Raw genomic sequence first — 22575 nt, forward strand, 5'->3', positions numbered from 1 at the left:
TAATACAACTATTATTAATAGTTGTAGTCATCATAAATAAAAAAATAAGAGTATATTTTAACTATTAGGTAAAAATCATGCCAATAAGTTGGAACAAAGCTGTTCTCATAATTTTTTTAAATTGATTTTTCTTTAGGAATAAGAAAAGACGATAAAGGTGTTTGAAGTTGTAGTTTTTGAATGAGCAAAGAAGTTATGTAACTTTGCAAAACTGTTCCAAATGTGTAAATTTAAATTACCGCCTTTTGATAAATGTTGAAATCGAAAAAACCCTAAAACTTTTATGTCTTAAATAGTGATATCTTTTTATCTATTTTGTATTATTTACTAATTTCTTGTTTATAATAAAAACCAGCTAAAGTAAAATGATCTGGTGCCATTTTAAGTTTTTAATAAATTTAAACTACAGGCTTCATACCAATATAAATAATGCGGTTTCAATAAACACTCAAATATGATTTTTCACATTTTTATTTACGTTGCTCTATAATAAAGATTTAATAAATTACAAAAAAATCGTATGTCTGCATATAAAAGAAACACAATATTAGGTGGCAATTAGTATATAAATCCTAATCTTGAAACAGTAATTCTGAAAAACAACACAAAATGTACATACTCGATATTGCTACACCCGTTGCTATGAACATTTTTTTAAAACTGTTTCAAAATGAAAATATTATGCAAAAACTTTTTAAGAAACTTATTATTAATGCAAATTAGAAACCTGCATCAAATTTTGAGCTGTATTAGTTGAAAAAAAAATTTAATTTTTGAAAAATTAAGAACTCAGTTTGTCTGTCTTTAATTTGCTTTTAAAAGTCTAGTTTTCAAAAAATTATCAACTAAATTTTAAAAAAAGTTAAAAATCTGCATCAGAAAAGAATTTAGAACACATTTTGATTTGAAAACATTAGAATGTAGTTTATAAAAATTAAAAAATTGGTGTAGTCGTTTGTTAAAAAATTAAAGAGTGAGTATAAAATCCGCCGATAACAAAAATTTTTGGTTTTACGTTAAAATGTGACTATTATAATAGTCAAAAAAACAAAAAATTAATTAGTTTAAATACAAAATAATTTTTTTATTATTCAGAACATTACATTAAAAAAAAATTTTTTCATGCTTGAAACTTAAATGAACTTAAGGACTTCACCGTAAACTTAAAATCCTTTTCACATTCATTCCAATTTAGGTCCTCGATAAGATATACAGTATTCTGAGAGTTTGTTACATTTCCGAGGCAATTTATAGTTAATGTTTCTATTTAATCTTAGATAATACTATTCATTTAGCTTTATTTCGAACTTATCATCTAAATTTAATGGTAAAAAATTGTTGTAGTATCTATACATAAAAATTTGATGCTGGAAGATATTTATTTCAAATATATCCATCATATTCATATCTTTAATAAGAGGTTTTGCATGTTCACGTTTATGTTTAGAGTATATGATTCGGCAAGCGTGTTTTTGTAGCTTATAAATTTTTTCAAGTTTCGTTTTATGTGTACTTGCCCATGATATATTAGCATAGTTAATAAAACAGTGAATCAGCCCAAAACATATCAATTTGAGACTTGAATTATTCACATATATTGGCGGACTCGATACATTACAGTTCTGGCAATTTTTGATTGAATATAGTTTATCTGTTGAATATAGTTTATCTTAGTCTTCCACATAACAATGTTCCACAACAAGATTGATAAATAATCATAACTAAATATTAAAGCTCAAAATGTTTAAATTATGAACATTACATAAAATTCAAAAAAAAAAAGGAGATGGACTGCTTAAACGACATCATTATTTAAAAAGGAACTCTTGAAAAACTTTTTTTCAAAAAAAATTTATTTTAACAATAAAAGTCGTTATAAAGAGTCTGCATGTTTACTTCGATTTCATTTTAGCAGTAGAACAGCATTTTATTGCAGGCAAGAGATTAGATAAATTATAAATATAGTTTCTAGAAAGAATTTCCGAAAAAGGTATAGATTTTTTTAAAAGATCTATTATCCACAGATAAAACAAATTAGTTGTAAGCTGAAATAATAAGACTGAAGTAAGCACTCGTTTTACTGACATCATAAATTTAAAACTTCTAGATATTACTTTTAAGAATAAAGAGCGATGACGTCATGAATTTTAAAAGGAAACTTCTAGATATTCCTTTGAGGAAGAATGTGGCGAAGATGACATTATAAATACGACAAGGAAACTTCTAGATAATATTACAAGAAAAATTCGAACTTCGAAGATTTTGCGCCGTTCTAGATAAATAGTTGCTTGTGCGAAAACTTCATTTAAAGTCGAGAATTAAAAGTTCATTCATTTAAAGAAAAGAATCACTCTTCATCGCAAGGTAAAAATTGTTTGCAGTATACATTTGATTATACATATTATTTTAATATCTTTAGAAATTATTTATGACTCCACAATCTTATGATTTTTTTTCAATACGCTTTAGAGAACGACTCAACTACGTAAATACTAGTTTATGATTTAATCTTTGATAAAATTATAAACTATTACAATTTTAACTATTACAATTATAAACTATTTACAATTTTACCTTCGATAAAATTATAACTCATGCGGCTATTTTATACAGCTCGAGTTACACGGTGAAAAGCAGTTTGATATAAATTTTTGACCTTGGATTTTAGACGGAAATTTATTACAAACGCTCTTACAAGCGAATTTTACAAGTTAATTTATCAAATAATCTTACAAGTTTATTTATCAATTAGTCAAGCAAAAAATAATTTTGGCTAAACAGCATGCGGCTTTAGCGAAAAAGCGTTTGTATAAAATGTCAGAGGTCCCTGAGTTTAACAAGGCAACTTTAATTTAATTCAGGTTTAATTTTACAAAAAAAAATTAGTTTGAACTCAATTTCATTTCTAATAAATATTAACAGTAATAATAAAAATCTTTGTGATAAAATGTTATTAATTTTGCATATAAGTCTGGGAGAACATTAATAACATAATTAACTGTAGTTGGCTATCTGTTTCAAATGATTAGTAATTGATGAATAACAAATAAAGTGTGAAATATATAATACAAAAGAAGCTAATGTAATTTTGTTTATTTGTGCTTTTATATGTAGGTAATAGCGTTAGAATTAATAGCAGACACCATGACAAAGTGCGCCCAAAAACAGCCAAACCTAAATAAATAAAAAACATTTTCAAATTCTAATTCTTTTAATTAAACATAACATATTAGCTATTACTTTTCTAAGCCTTATAATAATCTTATTATTTTAGGAGCAATAATTACAAAGCACTCCTTACATTGTTACATATCTTTAATTTATATAAACATCTTTTTTATTATTACTAATACTTTCTAACATTACTAATATCAATGTGCATTAAGTACATTTTATTTAATGACTTTTCTTTTTCTTATTTATTATAAGTTACAAAATAAATTGTATGTACTGCATAAAAAATTAAATATTTATAAAGTTTATAAATAACACAAAAAAGTTCTTTTGCTTAATATTAATTAAGTAACTTTAAACCCCAACTTTAAAAATTAAGTAACTTAAAAGTAATTTTGCTTAATAACAACACTTTTTTGCGACATAAATGTAATAATATAAGGCAAACACAAAATTTAGGTAAACACAATAAAACAAAAAAGACACTCGTTAAAAAACCAGTGCAGAAATATGAATAGATTATTCTTACAGCTGTTTATAGTTTTTCTATACAGCTTATACTTATATATGAGACAAATATATATCAATATTGTTATGGCAAGTTTTGATAACTTATTATAATACCATTTGAGTAAAAAGTTGTTTCATTATAAACATTAAAAAAAAAAAATTTGAAACCAAAAAAAAACTTTTATTTACAACTTCACAACCCTGAACCCAACAAAGAAATTTTTTTTAAATTGAAAGCCATACCCAGACTAAACCCTGAGCCTAACTCTAAGGGGCAGGGTTTTATTATTTGTTTTGTTAAAGACCTCTTTACAGACTTACTATTAAGAGCTTGAAATACAGATCTGCCATTAGTTCTAAGAAGTCTAAAAAATTTTGTAACAAAAATACTGAAGCACTAGTAACTTTATTTACAGTACTAAAAAGTCAAATCTTTTTAAATGCTTAATAACAAAAATATTGACAAAATCTCAGAGTGTTTGCTGATACCTAAAAATGATTTTTTTTATCATTTACAAGATCTCCCTAATTAAAGTTACTAAAACTTTAATTAGGGGATGTTAGACAATATTTTAAGGTGTGCTTCCCTGATCACCTGATTTAAATTTAAGTTATCAAAACTCAACTTTAGAAAAAATCATACTTCAATTCCTTTAGAAAAATGCTTTTCAATTACAACTTATGTAGTCAAATGTAAGTCAAGAGAAGTTCATAAAACAATGTGTATGACTTACAACTTAATTAAGTTATGTAAGTTCAATGGAGTGCCATATTCCCTAATTTTTTTAAAATTCAATTCAATTTCCTTAACTCTTCCTTGATTTTAAAATAATCTGGCAAAGACGCTGTATCAGAAGGATTAAAAAAAAAAGTCAAACAAATAAAATTACAATAATGGTTTTCAATCCTAATAGAATAGACAATATGTACAAGTTACTTTGTTAGAGCAATTTACAATGATTTTCTGAATATCTGAATTTTTTTGTTAACATTCTCTAATTCTTTAATAAATTCTCTAATAAGGCAGACATTCCGCTTAAATTGATCCTCTAAAATGATAATAAAAACACTTTAAATTAAATAACCAAGAATAAAAAATATTACTTCAATGCTTAACTATTACTAAATTACTAAAATTTACAATAATTTAACTGAATAATAATGATGAATCGGTATTTATCTGAATCTGAAATAAATAATATAAATACCTGAATCGGTATTTATATTATTTATTTCTTACTAAAATATTATGCTTGAAATTTAAGTAGTAATTACTTATGTATAAATATATAATCCGAAAAACTATGGTTTAAAAAAGTTATAATCAATTAAAAAAAGTATAAAGGCATTGCTTACTAAAATCTAATTGACCTGTTACATCTAATTTGTTTCAATTGATGTTATAAATTTTAAAGAAAAGCCAACGTATGTTTACTATAACAATATAAATATAACAATGTAACTATAACAATATATAATCACTTGATTTTAAGTTGTTAACCCTTTAATAATCTTAATATTTAATCCTATTAAGTTATAATCAAAATATATAATAACTTTTACAACTATATAAAAAAACAAACTGCAAAAAGTAATAACGGCAAATAAGTATTGCAATTAACTTCTCGACAACTTAGCGATTAAAAACAAATATTAAAATAGTTAATTAACTGATTAACTTTATGGTTCAAAAATATAATAACAGATACGAACCTTTGCTATAAGCAAAACTAAAACAATCAGAATGCGAACGATTCAAAAGATTAAGTCAGATACGTCTACTGATACTACTCGCTCCTTGTCGTAAATTTAACATAAGGCTATATAATAAAGCCAGATTGCGCACTGTTTAGAAAAAATCTATTTTACAGAATGACATAAAAATGACGTAAAGAAACGGTAAATGTTGAACTTCAGTTAAGAAACCGTTCATAAATTACGCAATGCTAAATTTGTTTGAAAAAAAGAAGAGAACTTAAGCTCTTTTACAAGGCAATTTATATTAAATTAAACGCTATTTTGATTTTTTATTTAACTTAAATCTCTGGGAGAAAAAACTTTTGATTTTTTTGAAAACCTTCGCCCCTCCCCACTCCATTAGTGCATGACGTAGTTTATAGACGATTCTTACGTCGAATTAAAAAACTGAAAAATTTGTAAAAACTTTATAAAAATTGTAAAAACCTTATATTTGACAATCTGTAATTTATGTTTTAAATAAAATGAAATAAATAAAAACTTATCTTTGCTTTATACAAATAGATTTAATACAACTCTTCTTCTTATTGGATTTTAAATTAAAATTTCTTCGAGCTTTTTTTTATTTATACAGAATTTAGGAGTAACATTTTGAACTTCTTTAGGATTTTGCTCAATCGAATTGTTTTAAATAAAATTAAAAAACGTCCTTAATTTAGACGTGATAATATATCAAAAAGCTAGAACTTTTACAAAGTGCTTAAACTATAAATATCTAAAAAAACATGTTTTACAAAGTGCTTAAACTATAAATATCTAAAAAAACATGTTTTTTTCGATCAAATTTAAAATGTTTTCCACATCATAAGAAAAGTAAAAAAGACGCACACGTGGTTATTATAAAAAGAATTTAAATACGTCATCAATAAATAGAATAAAACTTTTAAGTTTGTTTTTAAAGATCGGGAAAAAAGTATTGGATATATCAAAAATAGTTATATGGTGCTCGAAATGTAGTGCAAAAATAGTTAAACTTTGTTCTACAAATTGGTTCATATACAAAATTTTTGTTTCTAAGTATACTGGGTTTAGAGAAATAAAATTTTAAAGATAGGTAAAGTTAAATTGTTTTTCCACATGTAAGTAAAGCATAACACGTTATAAACATTGTGCTCGTAAATATTAAATAAGTTTATCTCCATAAATAACAATTTGGAATAAGTAAAACAAACCGTAAAATTAATAAAGCGGATAGCATGCTTCTGACCAGTGGCGGAATTTCAAATTTTGGACCCCCTCGCAAAATACTATTTACCACAAAAAAAAGTAATAATTTTTATCTAAATTTATTTATTGAAAAAACTGTTACACAACTGAAATTAAACAAATAAATTGCAGTTTATTTAAAATTGCAAATCAATGCTCCTTGATTTTAAATTGGCAAAATCTGTAATCACGTATTTGATTTCCATGGTGTTGGCTGTTTTTGCTTCGATTTCTAATATAGATAGGTTATGCAAATGTTCTTTGTCTGTAGAACTGCGTAAATAATTTTTTATTATCTTGTCCTCTACATTTGTTTAATGTCTTGATATTCTTTTCAAGCAGATTTAATGTTTCTTTATAATATAAAGAACCATTAAATCAGGGATGCGGAGTCCCAAAAAGGACTCCGGATATGAAAGTCACAAAAAGATTACTTCATTTTTATTTTTGGTATCCAGTAGCTATAAAAATATAAATAAGTTTATGAACTACTAATAGAAAAAAAATTAAGACTTTCAGGTTAGAGGAACAATCATTTTGTGAACCTGGAGTCCTTAGGTACAATGGCAGCATCGACTCCGGGCTTAAAAACAATAAGTTTTAAACCATTAAATCTCATGAATATTTTTCTTATAGCAGATCATAAGTCAACAAACATGTTTAGAGCCTCTAGACACTACAGACTTGGAAAAAGTAGATATATAAAGCCGGAGTCCTTTTGGGACTCCACATCCCTGCTTTATATAATCCAAGAGCTGTGTAGTTGTGTACTTTTGCAAAACCCAAAAAAACTTCCCTAATTTCAATTATTGTTGGTTCATCTTTTTCATTTTTTATTATTTCAATATATCTAAGTACTTGATTTAGTTAGTCTTTTTTTTTGTCTAGCGTGGTATCAATGTATAAAAAGAGGCATTGTTAATACAGTTGGTTAGCATTGTCTTTAAACGTGTAGCAATACAATGAATAAATTCATTCTGAATTTAATAGATTAAAAATTTAGCAGTTCCATGGGCGTGCTCAAAAATTTAAAATGGATAATAAATAATATATAAAATTTTGGATCTCCTACAGCTTAGGGCTCCCTCGCATTGCGGGTTTTACGATATGTTAGTTTCCCCACTGCTTCTGACGGCAATAAAGGCATTGTAAAATTTTTTTTTGGTGCTAAATTAGCATAATTTATGTGAGTGTGAAAAAATGAGTAATAAAGTTGGGTTAGGGTTCTTTTTGTTTAAATATAATCTGGATTTATATAAGACTCCATTACTTTTAGATATTTTTGAGCAAATATAGTCAATATGTGGTTTTCATGTAAAGTTCTCATCGAGAACCACTCCTAAAAATTTAGTAACAAAATCTTTTTTGATTTTAACTTTGTCAATAAATATTTTAGGCAAATTTTGAGATAAATAGCTTTTTTAGAAAGCGAATGTAAAAAGATTCGTTTGGTTTTATTAATTATCTTGCAGATCAGATATTTTACAAAAATATCTTGATTGTTTAAACTTATAGTTATTTTAAAATATAAAAATAAGTATAAATAAATATAAAAAAATGTTGGCTTTCAAACTAGAGTATTGAAGCGAACTTGCTGTTTTATTCAGAGTTTAAACATCTAATAAAGTTCATATGTCAATTAACTCTATTATATTTTAAGAAATAAATAATTATAAAAGTTGCCAAATATATGTCGTAATAAGGAAGTTAGTATGAGATTAGGAAAATAATTAAAGAGATAAAAATTTTATTAGTATTATTTCAATTATAGGTAATGGCTACATTCTCTTTAAAATCATTGTCAGAACTAGAAAATAAAGTAAAAGATTTTTCAACAGATATTTCACTGATTTTTTGTACAAAAATAGGTGAAGGGACATCTGCATCTATTTTTAAATATGAGCTAAAAGGTGATCCGGTGGCTGTAAAAATCTTTAAACATTCTTTATCTAAGAAGAAAACACTACAGGTTGCAGATAAACTACGCAAACTAGTTTGCCCTCACCTCGTAGTGTTTAGAGGATACTCATTGCGACCATCAGCTTTAATATTTGACTTCTGCGGAGTAAATGTTGGAGATGAATGTGTAAACAATGTATCCCAAATGATAAAAATTTTTAATGAAAATGATCATTATGTATTAAACGAGAGATTAGACATTATCAAACAAGCTACCTTAGGTTTAAAAACTTTACATCATTTTGGAATTGTACACACAGACTTTAAACCATCTAATCTTTTGGTCACTGGAACTTTAAACAAACTATGCGTCAAATTAACTGATTTTGATGACCTATCCTTAATACAAGAAACTATTCATGCCACCCTGACAAATAAACCTTTTTTATTAGGAATGACTTTAGCTTATACAGCACCTGAAATCTGCAAACAAGAAGTTAAATCTCCATCTTTTAAGTCAGACATTTATTCCTGGTCAATGTCAGCTTACGAAGTTCTTTCTGGATATGAAAGCCCTTGGGTAAAAATAATACCTATACTCAATGATTCTCTCCTAATAGAAGCTCTGAGTCGAGATAAACGACCTAATATAAATGACTTAAACCAGTTTTACACATTTAATGATGAAACTTGGGTTTTTAAAATGATTTGCAATGCCTGGGACAAAAATCCAGAAGTCAGAAAAGATATTGATAAGGTAAGTCGAGTATCAAGTAATATCAAAATTTCAATAGATTTAACATTTAAAGATGAAAATAAAATAACTTTTTTTTTTCAGATTTTAAAAACCCTAAATAAAGATAGAAGAAGCAAACAAGCAATAAAACCAAAACAAGAAGCAAAAAACTATCCACTCAACGAACGTAGGCAGGTATGAAAAAAAGGTAATATTAGTAAAACAGCTATTTTAACCATCATATTTTTTCATGAGCAATATTTTTGGAAATATTTAAACTTGAATTCACGAAAATAATGTTTAAAAAAATTTGATTATTATTTAAAAATAAGACTTCATTCTTGGAACAAAACTGTAATAAAGAAAAGTATTCCTTTTTAACTGGAATTAAAAAAAGATTTCATTTTTTTTAACTGGAATTCATAGCCCAACTTGATTCAAAAAAAAAGGGAGTTTTATTTCAAAATAAAATGACATTAGCATAAACTATAGAACTTTAAACGTTTGCAATATTAAAACTTTGACTACTTTCTTATCTTTTATTATTAACTAGAAGCAATACCCAGTGGGCACGGGACGTAAAAAAGATTTCTTTTAAACATGTTTTGAAAGTCTGTTGAACGTTTCAGACGTTTTTTGAACGCTCAATAAACGTATTTTTTAGAACCCGTGTAATAAAAAAATATATATATATAATTAACAAAACAATTTTTTTCAATAACAAGGTTAAAATGAATAACAAAATAGTATGGAACAATTTTTCTTTATTTAAAGAAAGTTAACTCATATGTGTTGGGTATTTTTAAATTCTATTTAAGTTTTATTTGAAATTAGTCTGAAAATTTGGATTCATCAAAGAAAGTAAATGCTTATATATATGCTTTAAGTTTATATGCTATATATGCTTTAAGTTACTTGATTACTCTTTTAAAAAACAGCAAAATAAAATTAGTACGCGATTTTGTAAAACAAAGAAGTAATAACTAGATATAATTAATAATATAGATTAAAATATATTTATTTTTTAATAAGTTGTGTTTTTGTTTGTTAAAGTTAACTCAGAAAAAGACACGCTGCTTTCAAAATGAAAAAGCAGAAAAGTTTTACCAGAGTAAATCTGACCCTGAAAATCTTGAAAAAAAAATTATAAATGATTACAAAGGTAAGCTTGCGAAGAAAGCTATATATTTGATTTATGAAATAACAATATAATTCTTTGGAGTATAATACATATTTTTCTAATTAAACTACTAATAATTATCATCGATATAAATTTATTTTAAAACTATTTCTAAAAATACGCATTTTTACAAAAAAATTAGGGTTTGGAGTATTTACAACAACAGAAATAGGCAAGGGTGAATTTGTTGCTGTTTACCAAGGAGTCTTAAAAAAAAAGAATGAAATGAAAGAGCTTGAAGAAATTTATGAAAATGAAGGCTTTGGGTCGTATGTATTTAGTTTCAAGCACAACAATGAAGCATATTGGTAAAATTTGTTTAGTAACAAATACAACTTACGTATAATATTTTGGTTTTAGTTTGTTGACTTAACTAAAAGATATTTATTTACTTTAAATATCAACATTGGCCCAAATATATGGAGATTTTTATAGTCATCTAAAATAAAACTAATCAAACTCGAATTTATTAAATTTTTTTTTAATCTTAAAATATTTAGTATTGATGCAACCAAAGATGATGGTTCTTTTGGTAGGCTAGTTAATGATTCTAAATACTTTCCTAACTGTAAAATGGAAAAGTTAACCATAAAGAATGTCCCATTTCTTTGCCTCTTCTCAATAAGAAAAATAGAAAAATTTGAAGAAATAACCTATTGTTACGGAGAAAATAACCTTGACTGGCACTCAGATGTAAGTTAATTTTTTTTGTATTAGTTTATTTTGTACTATTTAAATAGAACTTTATTCTATAAAATTCTATAATATAATATTTATAATTTTCAGATAAAATACATTTAATATAAATAGTTTGATTTACATTTGATTTATGAAATAGCGTTATTTTCTTAAAGCATACTTTGTAGTCAAGTTGATAGAAATTTTATAACAGTTAACTTTTTTATTTTATGAAGGAAAAGATATTGTACCAGAAGTTTAAAGAAGAAAAAAGAAAAAGTTAGTTTACAAAAATTGAATTTAAGTTATATATAGTTTACAAAAATTGAATTTATAAAAGTTATATATAGTTTACAAAAATTGAATTTAAGTTATATATAGAAATTCTAAATCTTGCTTTTGTTTGCAAATATATTTTTTGTAAATATCTACTTTTAGTTTTCAGAATGTGCATCATTTAAGAAAACTTTTTATTTTTTAAAACTATAAAATTCAAATTTCTTGTTCGCTTAAATAAGATTTAATCGAATAAGAAATTTGAAAAGTTTTAACTATATTTTAAACAATAAATTAACATGAAATTTTCATCATGATATATTTTGGCTGCCAATGTAAATTTTTAATATCGTATATAACCGAAAATATATGTCTCAACCTGATTAAAATTTGACAAAAAGTAGTAAATACATTTAAATTAACTTAATGCGACTTACCCAAGTATTTTGCAGAAAAATATTTTCAGATTTGAAAACTCATTTACAAATGACTACCAAATAAAAATTTATATTAAACCAGTTTTACTCAGGAATATTTTAAAGAAAGCTTTATTAAAATAAAAAGTTTTCAACATTATGATATAAATTAAAAATACTTTTTACTTCCGCACCAAAAACTTCGTTCTGTATGATCCTTAAAGTTTTTAATTTAAAACATGCATAAATATAAAGGGTTCACAAGAGCTTTAGATGAAAAACAACTCATTTGTCTTTGACTCACTATCCACGGCAATGATTAATTGAAATATTGCAAAAATCTTCGTAAAACAAATTTGTTTAGTTATTATTTTAAGTTATTAAAAATTTTATTAAGGTAATATTATTATGTATAAAAAATTCCGTTGGTATCTGAAATTATTATTATTACTTTTTTTGTTTATAATCATAAGACGAATGGTTACTTTAACACCAAGCCTCTAACCACGGCGATTTAAGCCTGTTATTTTATTGTGAGCATGCGCATAAGTTACGTTTGATAAAGTTACAAAAAAAATGGCGATTAGATTTTTCGGCAAATAATGAAAATTTGTTTTTTTATTTGTTATTAATGAGGTACAAATTTCACATGAATAAGTAAGCACAACAAATTTTTGGAATTTTATATCCTTAAGTGTTTAACCTAAATCGTGAAAATAAATAAGAATGTTTGTAAACAAAGAAAATATCTCAGTTCAAAATTAAAGGTTTTTTAAGTTTAAAAACTAAACATCTGTCATACAACCTATAGAATATCTTTTGTTTGAAAATTTTTTGGCCAAAAAGTTTAATTGATTCAAATTCTGTAATAAAAGCAAAAAAAATCTGTATGCTCTGTTTTAACCGATCATTTTTTTAACTAAAATAAAATGATTTTACGGCAAGCTATGTATATATTCTATACCTTTTTGTGCGTTCTGAAAAAATTTCTTACCACTATAAAAACCTAAAATTGTACAAAGTCTGGTGTTGTATTATTCAATTCTAACTAAGTAATTATAAACATGTTAAGAGATACATGTATTTATAATTTATGAGATAACACTTGTAATCATTTACTTTAAAATGTGTAAGAGATTCCACAGTTATGGAAATTCTAATGTTTGCCCTTAACTTGTAGACATAGGTAATGTCATATTTTATTGAGTAACAACTTATAAGATTTATGATATTCAAGATATTAACTAGAAAATTTACGTTTAATTGTGTAACGTATTAATTAAACTATAAATATGCAAGACTTAGTGTTGTAATGCATAGAAAATATTGATTTAAAAATACTTAAACTTCATGCAACATTTTTCTATTGTAATTTTTCATTAAAAAACTAAAAAATGTCCCTCCGATAACTTTTAAACACAAATATAAATACGAACCTTGTTAAGTCGGACTCTCAAGGGAAATAGATGAAGTTCGATAATAGATAATAGTCCGACTTAGCGAATGTCCTTAAACGAAGCTCTCAGTATTTATAGAATGTTCAAAGGAAATTAAATATCTGACTTATCCAGGTCTGAATTTAAGGGGTTCGACTTATCCAGGGTCTGAATTTAAGGGGTTCTACGGTAGTTTCTACTGATAATACATTTCTTATGCACAATGCTACCTTATAAACTATTTGATTATAAATCCGGGAAATTTTCAACAGCAGTATTAATTATATCAATATATACTTCCATACTATAAAACTTAAAGTACAATTATTTTTTTTTAGTTTTCGGTAATGGTGCAGAATAGGGAGCCATTATTATTATTTTTAAATAATAATACATTTCTGAATTATATACTCCTTAGAAAACCTTTTTTTTAAAAGATTGGATTTTCAATACAAATTTGTATACAATAAAATTTAAGATCTAAACATTTTTTTTTCTTTTTTTTATTTCTGGTTTCATAGCTTTAGCTTTCGGATGGTTTGAGATAATGTTCTTTCAGCGTGCTTTTTAAACGACTACAGCCTTTCATATGCCAAAACAAACGATTAAGGTTGTTAAATTCGGCATGTAAACTTTCGCCGCCTTGTTCCCCATAAACGCCAATGCCTAATCCCCATTTCTGAATAAATTGAATTACATGGGATTCAAGCAAATGCATCTTTGGAGTTACAGATGCACTTGGCCAAGTCAACCGATAATACTCCATAAGCGTACGGATTGCTAAGTCTAAAATTAAATAATTTGAGTACTGAAAATCTTTTACACAACTTCCTTTAAATATACTAATCAAATATCTACCTAAAAGCAATCAAGACAATCATGCTCGTTTGCAAAATTTACTTTTCAATAAGCTCAAAAATGTGTTAAACTCAATCATCAATCTGCTTAAAAAGAAAACCTACCTAATTCTTGAATATCATTCTCTTGAAAAGATTGCGAGCTGTTCATGAGCTTATGACATTTTGAATAATAATGAAATAACTGCCTAAAATTCTGGCTCACTTTAACAGATAATAAATGAATATCGGTGCCAATAAAACCAAGAGTTGAGATTAGTTTTGGAATGGAATTGCACAAATCTAACAATGGCTGAGGCTAAAAAAATATTTATAAAATTAAATAATTTTTCAATATTTTACAACAACAAAAAAAACACTTTTGCATGAGATTAAACTGATTTCTGCGGATTTTTGATCAATTCTAATAACTTTTGTTTTTGTCGACAAGCATTAGTTTTTTTCTTGCAATAACCAATTTACTTTTTCTGCTTAATTGTAGTGGATGTAATAAGCAGGGGTGTCTCTAACCCCTCTAATTTGCGAGGATCGGGTAGTTCAAAACAAAAAATTAGAAAAAAATTAAAGGTTTTATATGAACAATTCGAAAGCCACTTTAGGATTTTTCCCAGTGACCTAATGTTTTTCAATTGCTGCTTTTCAGAACAACTGTTCCTAATAAAAAAACACATAAAAATTTAAATAATATATACTATTAAATAAAAACCTTAAGCATTATGTGAACATGGTTTCCAACAAAGCATTTTCCATGATAAGCCTGTCTTTCTACTTTATTAGCCTTCAACACTTCATCAAGTTGCTGAATGCAGGGACCTGAAGTTTTATCAAGTACGTTTGCTTCATTTAATGAACTTAATTCTTTTATCTAGAAAAATATATATTTAAAGTTTTAAAATATAAGCATACATATATAAATTTTTAATAACATTTTTATTTAACAAAAATTTCATTTTAAACTTAATTAAACATTTTTGAAAACATAGTTTCATAATAATAAATACCTTGTCGTTTTTTATTAAATCATAGTAAACTATTCTTGGTGTATATATGTTCCTAATTTCTTCTGTTTTATCTGGCTCACATATAACCTTTAGAGAAATTGTGTCTTGTAGAAGTGCAATTTTATTGTCACAGTCTTCAATAACACATTTTACAAAATTGGATTGAACATGCATGTTAACATATTTGTCAAAATCAGCTTTACCAATTATATTATTCTTTAAAGCAAGTTCTCCAGCAAGCTTTATATCTATTAAGTGGCATTCGTCTTCAAACATGTTGAAAAACTTTAAATAGGTACCCAAAGATATATGTAAAGCAGGTACAGCAACCTAACAAAATTTCAAAGGTTTATTAGACTACCAATACTAAACTCATGATTGAACCAACAAAGAGTACTAAAAAGATTAAAAAACAGAAGTGCTAAATTATATTACCTGGTCTAGAGGAATATTAAATAAAGTTTCATTAATCACATTGTTGAATAATTTAGCATTTTTCAAATTTCCTCCATTACTTTGAAAACGATGAAAGTCATTGTTTAAGGAGTTTAAAGACCTTTGTGAAACAACATGCTCTCTACATAATGGAGCTAGTTGGACATCTTTTTTGGTGATGTCACAAAAAAGACAGCAATGCCGACCTATGCATAACAGAAATGGTATCAGTATAGTAAGGTTTTCATTGATTTTTGATGTTTTTAAAGTCCTTAAGTTTTCTTGATAAGATTTATTTACTTTCTAAAAAAAATGGTTTTTTGTATAAGTGTAATAAAAGCAGAGCAAACTTACCAATAGCTCCTGTAACTCCATATACGCTGCAAAGAAAATCATAATCACCAAACATAAAGACACGAACATTGCAATTTCTAAATATTAATAACTGATAAATAACAATTGAATTGTTAATTATCAGTTATTAATATTTAGAGAAGCATAAAAAAATAACAATTTAAATAAATAAAAAGATTATAATTTTGTATAAACTATAATTGCTTTTATCATTGGCATTATAACTTACTGCCATATCATGTTTTGTATCTCATCAACTTGCAATGTGTAACGAGACAGTCCTACTATAAGGTTAGTTCGATAGTCTTTGGCTTCAAATGTGCTGAACACAATACTATTTGATTTTGAGTTTGGTTGATCTTGGTTAACTATTTGATAACTCATTTTAAATGAACCACCTCCATAATCTCCACCAATTTTTATGTGGATTTCATCACACTTTATTCCATTTTGTTTTATTAACCTGAAACTTAAAATTAAAAAAAAAACAATAAAAAAAGAATAATAGCTTCGACTCTTTATATGTTTAAGTAAAAAATATATTAAACTTTATAACCTTTGCAAATATATTAAACTTTATACCTTTGAAGAACATTTAGCCGGTTTTCAATATTTGAAGGTAGATTTTCTATGTATGCCCAGGGAGCATGTTTGATTTCAAGAGTAGACTTATTATTTTCATTTTGAAATGTAAAATTCTCATCCAACACAATAAGATCATTACCTGCCCAGGTATTTGCAACAACTCTTTGTTTACTGTTAGAAGCAGTCTGGACATTTCTTGAATTCAACCATCTACAATATTTTGTAAGTAAACTTTTTCCTCAAATTAATTTTTTTTATTATAAAAGCATTAATAAGACATTATTAAAAATTCACTTTAACACATCTTTACATACATTTATGTGTAAACTTTTTTAATAATTGAAATTTCTTTAACTAATTGAAAAAATATTTTACCTAGACATTGTTTTTAGTTTATTCCATGGTATCCCCACATCAGCTTTAAAGGCAACCAATTCTTCTGCAGAAAATTCAACAACTCCAACGTTAGCATTTTCCAAAATTTTTCTCTTTTGATTATAATCAAATGATTTTAGCATAACTGCAGTTTGCATTACTTGTGAATCTTTAGAAATTCCAATCTGATGACTAACCTCCTCCATTAGAAGTCTGTTTCTTTTTTTAAGCGTACTTGTACTGCATGATGCACTTTCCTTGTAAGCTTTAGGTGTTACAGTTAAGCAAAGAGGCTTTAAAAAAAGTATATATTTATACATTAAAAATATCATAACAATAATCTATATTATTATGTTTATTTTAAACTTTAGACTAATTCATTTTTTCCTTAAAATTTTGCATAACGAATTTAATTTTTTTTTGAATACTTACTCTTGGCCCACCAGATGGAAATTCTATTGTAGTTGTTTTCGAATGCTCAAGTTTGTGCTTAATGACCTGCACGACTGCAGCTTCAATATTTCGAGAGATATCACTTGATTTATTGACTTTATAGAAATCATCAATGATTGTACTATGCTCTCTCTTTAAATGATCGTTTTGGCAATCATGACATTCATATTTGTCTTTAAAAAGAATTTTTTTTTCACAAAATTTGCATGCTATATATGAATGTTTTATCATTTCTGATACATGCACAGAACTGCAAAGGTTATTAACCATGATACAGGTTGAACATATAGGACATTTTGCTTCATTTTCTAGTTTACCTTTAATAAGCAATGCAATGCATCGGCTACAAAAAGAATGCTGACAATCTTTAATCATAACTGGTTGATGCATTATTTTTTCACAAACTTTACAAATACATGTTAAATGAGGATTAAGCTCAAGATTTAATTCAGAATACTGATCTTGGTTCAAAGGTAAGGGTAAGGATTTTAGAAACAGATTAAGGTTTATTTGCGTCCATCTTTTAAATGCTCCTGGTCTTCCTACATTTGGCTTTGGTTTTCGACCAGCTTTACCAAATACACAATTACACTCATTTGCTTGACATTTTAACCAAATTTTTGGTATAACATTGAAAGTTTTATTACCTCGGTTTTCATAATTCACCATAGTTGCATTGCATTTCAAACACATTTGTGCTGGATGAACATCTAAACAATCTTCAGCAATATTTATTTTAAAAATATTATAAATTCTATCACGCCTACTGATGGTTTTTATAGAGTCTTTTCCAGTCAAATTTCCACAAATTCTGCATACTCTCAGTAATTTTTGTTGATGTTTTTCAGCCATCATCAAAATGAAGATTTTATAAAAACCTCTTGACTAAAAAATGAAAATATATTTCATAAAAAAATGATCGGTTATAGAAACTAAAATTTTTTGAGAGACGATTAACAATATTTTTATTAAAAACTAACCCAAATACCATAAAAATTTTATTTCGTCAATAATTAGCATCTATGACATAGACTATGTAAAGTGTTAGTTTAGGTAATATTCCAGTTAAAAGTTAATTAATTAAAGTGGATGTTTAAATATATTTTTCACATTGATTTTATGCTTAAACTAACTCACTTACGTAAAATTTCATTTTATGAGTCAAAATATTAGCAACCATTAAAATATTGTCTTTAAAAACAGAAAACAAGGTTGAATTATGATATACAAATTGAACACGCAAAATATAAAATTAGATAGCAGAGTATTTGTAACAGACGCATGCGCATAATAAAATCCCAAGCTTTCATAAGTATTGAATCACCGTGTAACATTCCGTAAATAATATTATTTTACATAAATTATTTTTTTCTAGTTGCTATCTAAATCCATTTAAAAATTTAAATAAAGAAAATCTCATTTTTATTTATCATAATTTTTTTTTAGCAGGAAAATAATGCAAATAATTCAAATTTGGTTTTAACGGAAACGAGTGATGCGGTTGACTTTGTTGTCAGCACTTTTGTTCAGGTATTTTTTGTTTAATTGTTTTATATAAGTGCCATTTATTTTAAATTTTGTTTTTAGTATAATTGTTTCAATATTTAAAACAAAATGATCTTTTTAAATTTTGTTGTTATTTCAGGATTTTATCAATAGTTCAACAAACATTATATTAACCCCTGTTAGCAGTACTGTTAATGGCTTATCGGCTGAACCTCAGGTTAAAAATTATACTAGCATTTTAGGGAATTAATGTTATTACGTCACTCTAAGTTTTTATTTTTTCACTAGCATTATTCAAAAAGTTTTTCAACTTACTAAAAAAAAAGTTTGTTGTTATTATAGAATACGGTTAATAGATCTTCATACCCTGAATTATGTGAAGCGAGTAGTATCATTAATGGTGATTCGGATGATGCTCAGGTAGAAAATGGAATTAATTGTTCGTTAAAAGGCAAACTTTATCTTAAGTTTTCTCGTTCTTTAACCAATATCAACTTATAAATGTTTGTTTTAATTTAGAACTTTATCAACACTTTAACAAATTCCGGGTCGAGTCACATAAGCAGAACCGGTAATTCTATATCGGAATCTCAGGTAAAAAATAAAATAAATTTTTATCGTTGTAGGATTTTTTAAATTTTTTTTTGAGATATTAGTTTGACTTTTAAACATATTTGTAAACATGTTTTTCCTACTTGATAAAACTCTTTTACTAATTTTTCTATAGAACTCAATAAAAGATCCTGAAACCTTTTTGTCTTCAACACTGAGTGACCAAAATTTATGCTTTACCAACTTGAATGAAAAAAACGAACTAAATAACGAAGAGAAAGTAAATAAAAGTAATCATAAAGTAAAAAAAGTAAGTTTAATAATGCTAGCAAACTGATTATGGTTTTACAAATGAATACAATCTGATATCAATTTTTTATTTATTTTCTAGGGTTCAATTAGAATACTTAAAAGATTATGTTTTATCTGTGGTAAATCATTTCGAAGACTTTCAAGACATATCGCAAAAAAACACAAAACTAACGAAAAAGTAAAAACTGCTTTGCTAAAACCCAAAATAGAGCGTAACAGGCTGTTTCAATGTTTTAAAAAAGATGGTATTCGCAATTTTAATTTGAAACAAATTGATTTAAAAGTTCCTCACTTCGAAAGAGAGCGGAGTCAACGAAAGTGTGAAAATCTAGTTATGTGTTCATTGTGTCATGGTTTTTATTCAAAATCTTATTACTCTCGTCATATGAATGTATGTGGAAAAGATTCTTCTTATTCAAAATGTGCAGTACCGGTTGAAATCTTTACTGATAAATCACAAGAAGGATTAACTCAAAATTTCAAAAATGAAATTTTGCAAGTAATTAGAGATGATCCTATTGGCATTATTGCGAAGAGTGACCGAACAATTTTGATGATTGGGTCACTACTTTACGAGAAAGTGAGAAGAAAACTTAGCAAAAAAAGTGAAGTTCAAAATTCTGTTCGAAATGATATGAGACGATTAAGCCATCTATACTCGCATTTTAAACTACGATGTAAAACCAATTTATTGCAATGCAGCCGATATGTTTCTTCGACAAAATTTTAGTTCTTTGAAGCTTGCAATTGAAGCATATACAGATACGTATTCTGAAAATCAAAAATCAAGGTTAAAAGCTGCCTTATATTATTTAATTTCTAGCAGTGCAAAAAAATGTATCGGAAACTTTTTGGCTCAAGATAATGATGATTCAGCTAAATCAATATCTGATTTTTTAGTACTTCTACAACTTCGTAAAGAAGAAATATTTGGGGATGCAACATGATTTAAATGAACGCAGAAACATTAGTTTAAAGAAACCATCAAAATTACCAATTGAATCAGATGTTCAAATGATACGTGATTATTCCATATCTATTATGAAAAAGTACAAAGAGGATAACTTTGTCTTATGGGATCTTCACGCTTACGTTGAACTGCGTGATGCTGCATGTACAAGGCTTGTTTTATTTAATGGTAGACGAGGCGGTGAGCCTGCCCGTCTTTTGTTACGCGAGTGGTTTGAAGCAGCAAAGGATGCATGGTTAGATGAACAACGTGCTGAAGATTTAACAGAGATAAATGAAACAAACATGAAAATAACTTACCAAAGTGGCAAAGGTTCAAATCATCTTGTCCCTGTTTTAATTCCCGAAGATACTGTCCGTGCTATGGAAATTAACGAGCTTACGAAAAAAAAGAACAGAAGAACTTAATATTTAAATATTTGTGATTTGTGTTTGTTTAAATCACTATAAAAGTTGTTAAGTAACCATTTGATAAATAAATAAATCGAATAAATCTTATGAGTTAAAATTTATTATAAATCCGCCTCAATTTTGTTGTATGCCTTGTGACAAAATGTTTTTAAAAGCAATATTTAAATTTCCGCCTCAATTTGTTATATGTTTTTAGTAAATTTAATATATTCATATTAAGTTCACTAAAAACAAGATAATTTTTGATATAATAAATATAAAAATAAACAAAATTGTTTTGATAAATAAATTTTAATTTTTTTAAGTTGTAATAACTGGAGAATTTCTGACTATAAAACTGTAATCTTTTATAGTGAGTTATGTATAATTTTAATAGAAATAATTGTTTAACTAAATAATTTAAGCTTGCGTTGTTTTAGCTACTCTAAGTAGCTGTAGTTCAAGCTATAATTAGATTTGTATTTATTTCCTTCATAAAATCCTTATTAAATCCTTCATAAAATCCTATATAAAATCCTACTCTCTTAACTTCAAATAGTTTAAATAGTATTTTAATGAAAATCTTATGAAGGATTATAACATACTTTATTTAACGCCAAGCCTGAAAACTTTATAGTAATAAGCAAAGCATTACAACTGTTTTTTAACAGCACTCCAATAACCAGCACATAAACAATCAATATTAAGAAACTGTAATAATTAATATATTAAACGCTAAAAGTATTTCGAAAAGCCGGACAGTGCTCAAACGATGTAAAAGCTTAAAGTTATTCAATCACCCAGGGGCACAGTGGAAAAAAGCAAAAAAATTACATTCTCAAAAATTAAATTATTATACACCATTTTATAGCTTAAACTTTCAGCTTTTATATAATTTATATATTTTTGTATAATTATCATGTAATATGCTTTTACGCTGTAAAATAAAAGCCTTTTTTTAAATTTGATAAAATTTTGTGTGTTACTAACTAGGGTAAAACATCTAGTGTTCGTCACTTTCGTGAATTTAGTCCGATATAAATATTCATTTCTCGCTCTTATTTTTATAAGTTATAAATCTTTTAGTCTTAGCCTATAGATCGAGAGTTGGTCTTTACGGTGCTCAAAGAACAAATGACCTCCAATAATAAGTTTTATATACATTATTTTTCACTTTCATTACAAATAAACTAGAAATCTCCGGTCATATCATTGCGTGTCATTTAAAAAATAAGAGCAAATAACATTAATAAATATTATGTTTTTATCTATTTTTTTATTAATTTAATAAAACAACAGCTCAATCATAGAGTAGTCACTTTGAAGTTGTTTTTACCTGAATAAAATGCTGTTTTAAACTTTTTTCTTTAGTTTGCATTGGCTTAGTATGCATAACTTTTTTTTTTACTGGGGGTTTTGATTTCTTTGCCGACTCAGTTGCCGAGCGTTTATTCATTCTTTCAATCTTTGCGCTCTTGGTGTTTCTTTTTCTCTTCCACTCCCGCCAGAATAGATAC

At 26.3% G+C, this 22575-nt stretch overlaps 3 protein-coding genes and 1 long non-coding RNA gene across 4 annotated transcripts; 2 read left to right on the forward strand and 2 right to left on the reverse strand.

Annotated features, from left to right (window-relative positions):
- Window positions 1-1063: 1063 nt before the first annotated feature.
- Window positions 1064-5533, reverse strand: LOC136080008 (uncharacterized). Its single transcript, XR_010638376.1, has 2 exons — window positions 5398-5533; window positions 1064-3174 (listed from the first exon to the last, which is right to left on the reverse strand). It is a non-coding gene; the product is annotated as an uncharacterized LOC136080008 (long non-coding RNA).
- Window positions 5534-8422: 2889 nt separating this feature from the next.
- On the forward strand, window positions 8423-10495 carry LOC136080256 (probable serine/threonine-protein kinase DDB_G0272254). Its single transcript, XM_065796871.1, has 3 exons — window positions 8423-9304; window positions 9386-9478; window positions 10337-10495. The coding sequence occupies exons 1-3, from the start codon at window positions 8423-8425 to the stop codon at window positions 10493-10495; spliced, it is 1134 nt and encodes a 377-aa protein (XP_065652943.1).
- Window positions 10496-13727: 3232 nt separating this feature from the next.
- On the reverse strand, window positions 13728-18337 carry LOC136080693 (uncharacterized). Its single transcript, XM_065797669.1, has 10 exons — window positions 17309-18337; window positions 16877-17169; window positions 16499-16711; window positions 16146-16385; window positions 15917-15993; window positions 15563-15768; window positions 15128-15457; window positions 14833-14991; window positions 14232-14424; window positions 13728-14055 (listed from the first exon to the last, which is right to left on the reverse strand). The coding sequence occupies exons 1-10, from the start codon at window positions 18182-18184 to the stop codon at window positions 13793-13795; spliced, it is 2850 nt and encodes a 949-aa protein (XP_065653741.1). The 5' UTR covers window positions 18185-18337; the 3' UTR covers window positions 13728-13792.
- A 1229-nt stretch (window positions 18338-19566) lies between these two features.
- Window positions 19567-21033, forward strand: LOC136080009 (uncharacterized). The gene is made up of 2 exons (XM_065796650.1): window positions 19567-19697; window positions 19779-21033. The coding sequence occupies exon 2, from the start codon at window positions 20034-20036 to the stop codon at window positions 20427-20429; it is 396 nt and encodes a 131-aa protein (XP_065652722.1). The 5' UTR covers window positions 19567-19697; window positions 19779-20033; the 3' UTR covers window positions 20430-21033.
- The last annotated feature ends 1542 nt before the right edge of the window (window positions 21034-22575 follow it).

Source organism: Hydra vulgaris, chromosome 05 (assembly GCF_038396675.1).
Source record: "Hydra vulgaris chromosome 05, alternate assembly HydraT2T_AEP".
Lineage (NCBI taxonomy): Eukaryota > Metazoa > Cnidaria > Hydrozoa > Anthoathecata > Hydridae > Hydra > Hydra vulgaris.

Excerpts from the sequence above, each read along its gene's own strand:
- LOC136080256 (XM_065796871.1), top strand. The coding sequence starts at position 8,423 with ATGGCTACATTCTCTTTAAAATCATTGTCAGAACTAGAAAATAAAGTA. Across the intron at positions 9,305-9,385 it reads TCAGAAAAGATATTGATAAG|ATTTTAAAAACCCTAAATAA; the intron begins GTAAGTCGAGTA and ends TTTTTTTTTCAG. Across the intron at positions 9,479-10,336 it reads CACTCAACGAACGTAGGCAG|TTAACTCAGAAAAAGACACG; the intron begins GTATGAAAAAAA and ends TGTTTGTTAAAG.
- LOC136080693 (XM_065797669.1), bottom strand. The coding sequence starts at position 18,184 with ATGATGGCTGAAAAACATCAACAAAAATTACTGAGAGTATGCAGAATT. Across the intron at positions 17,170-17,308 it reads TTCCATCTGGTGGGCCAAGA|CCTCTTTGCTTAACTGTAAC; the intron begins GTAAGTATTCAA and ends CTTTTTTTAAAG. Across the intron at positions 14,992-15,127 it reads ATTTAATAAAAAACGACAAG|ATAAAAGAATTAAGTTCATT; the intron begins GTATTTATTATT and ends ATATTTTTCTAG.
- LOC136080009 (XM_065796650.1), top strand. The coding sequence starts at position 20,034 with ATGTGTTCATTGTGTCATGGTTTTTATTCAAAATCTTATTACTCTCGT.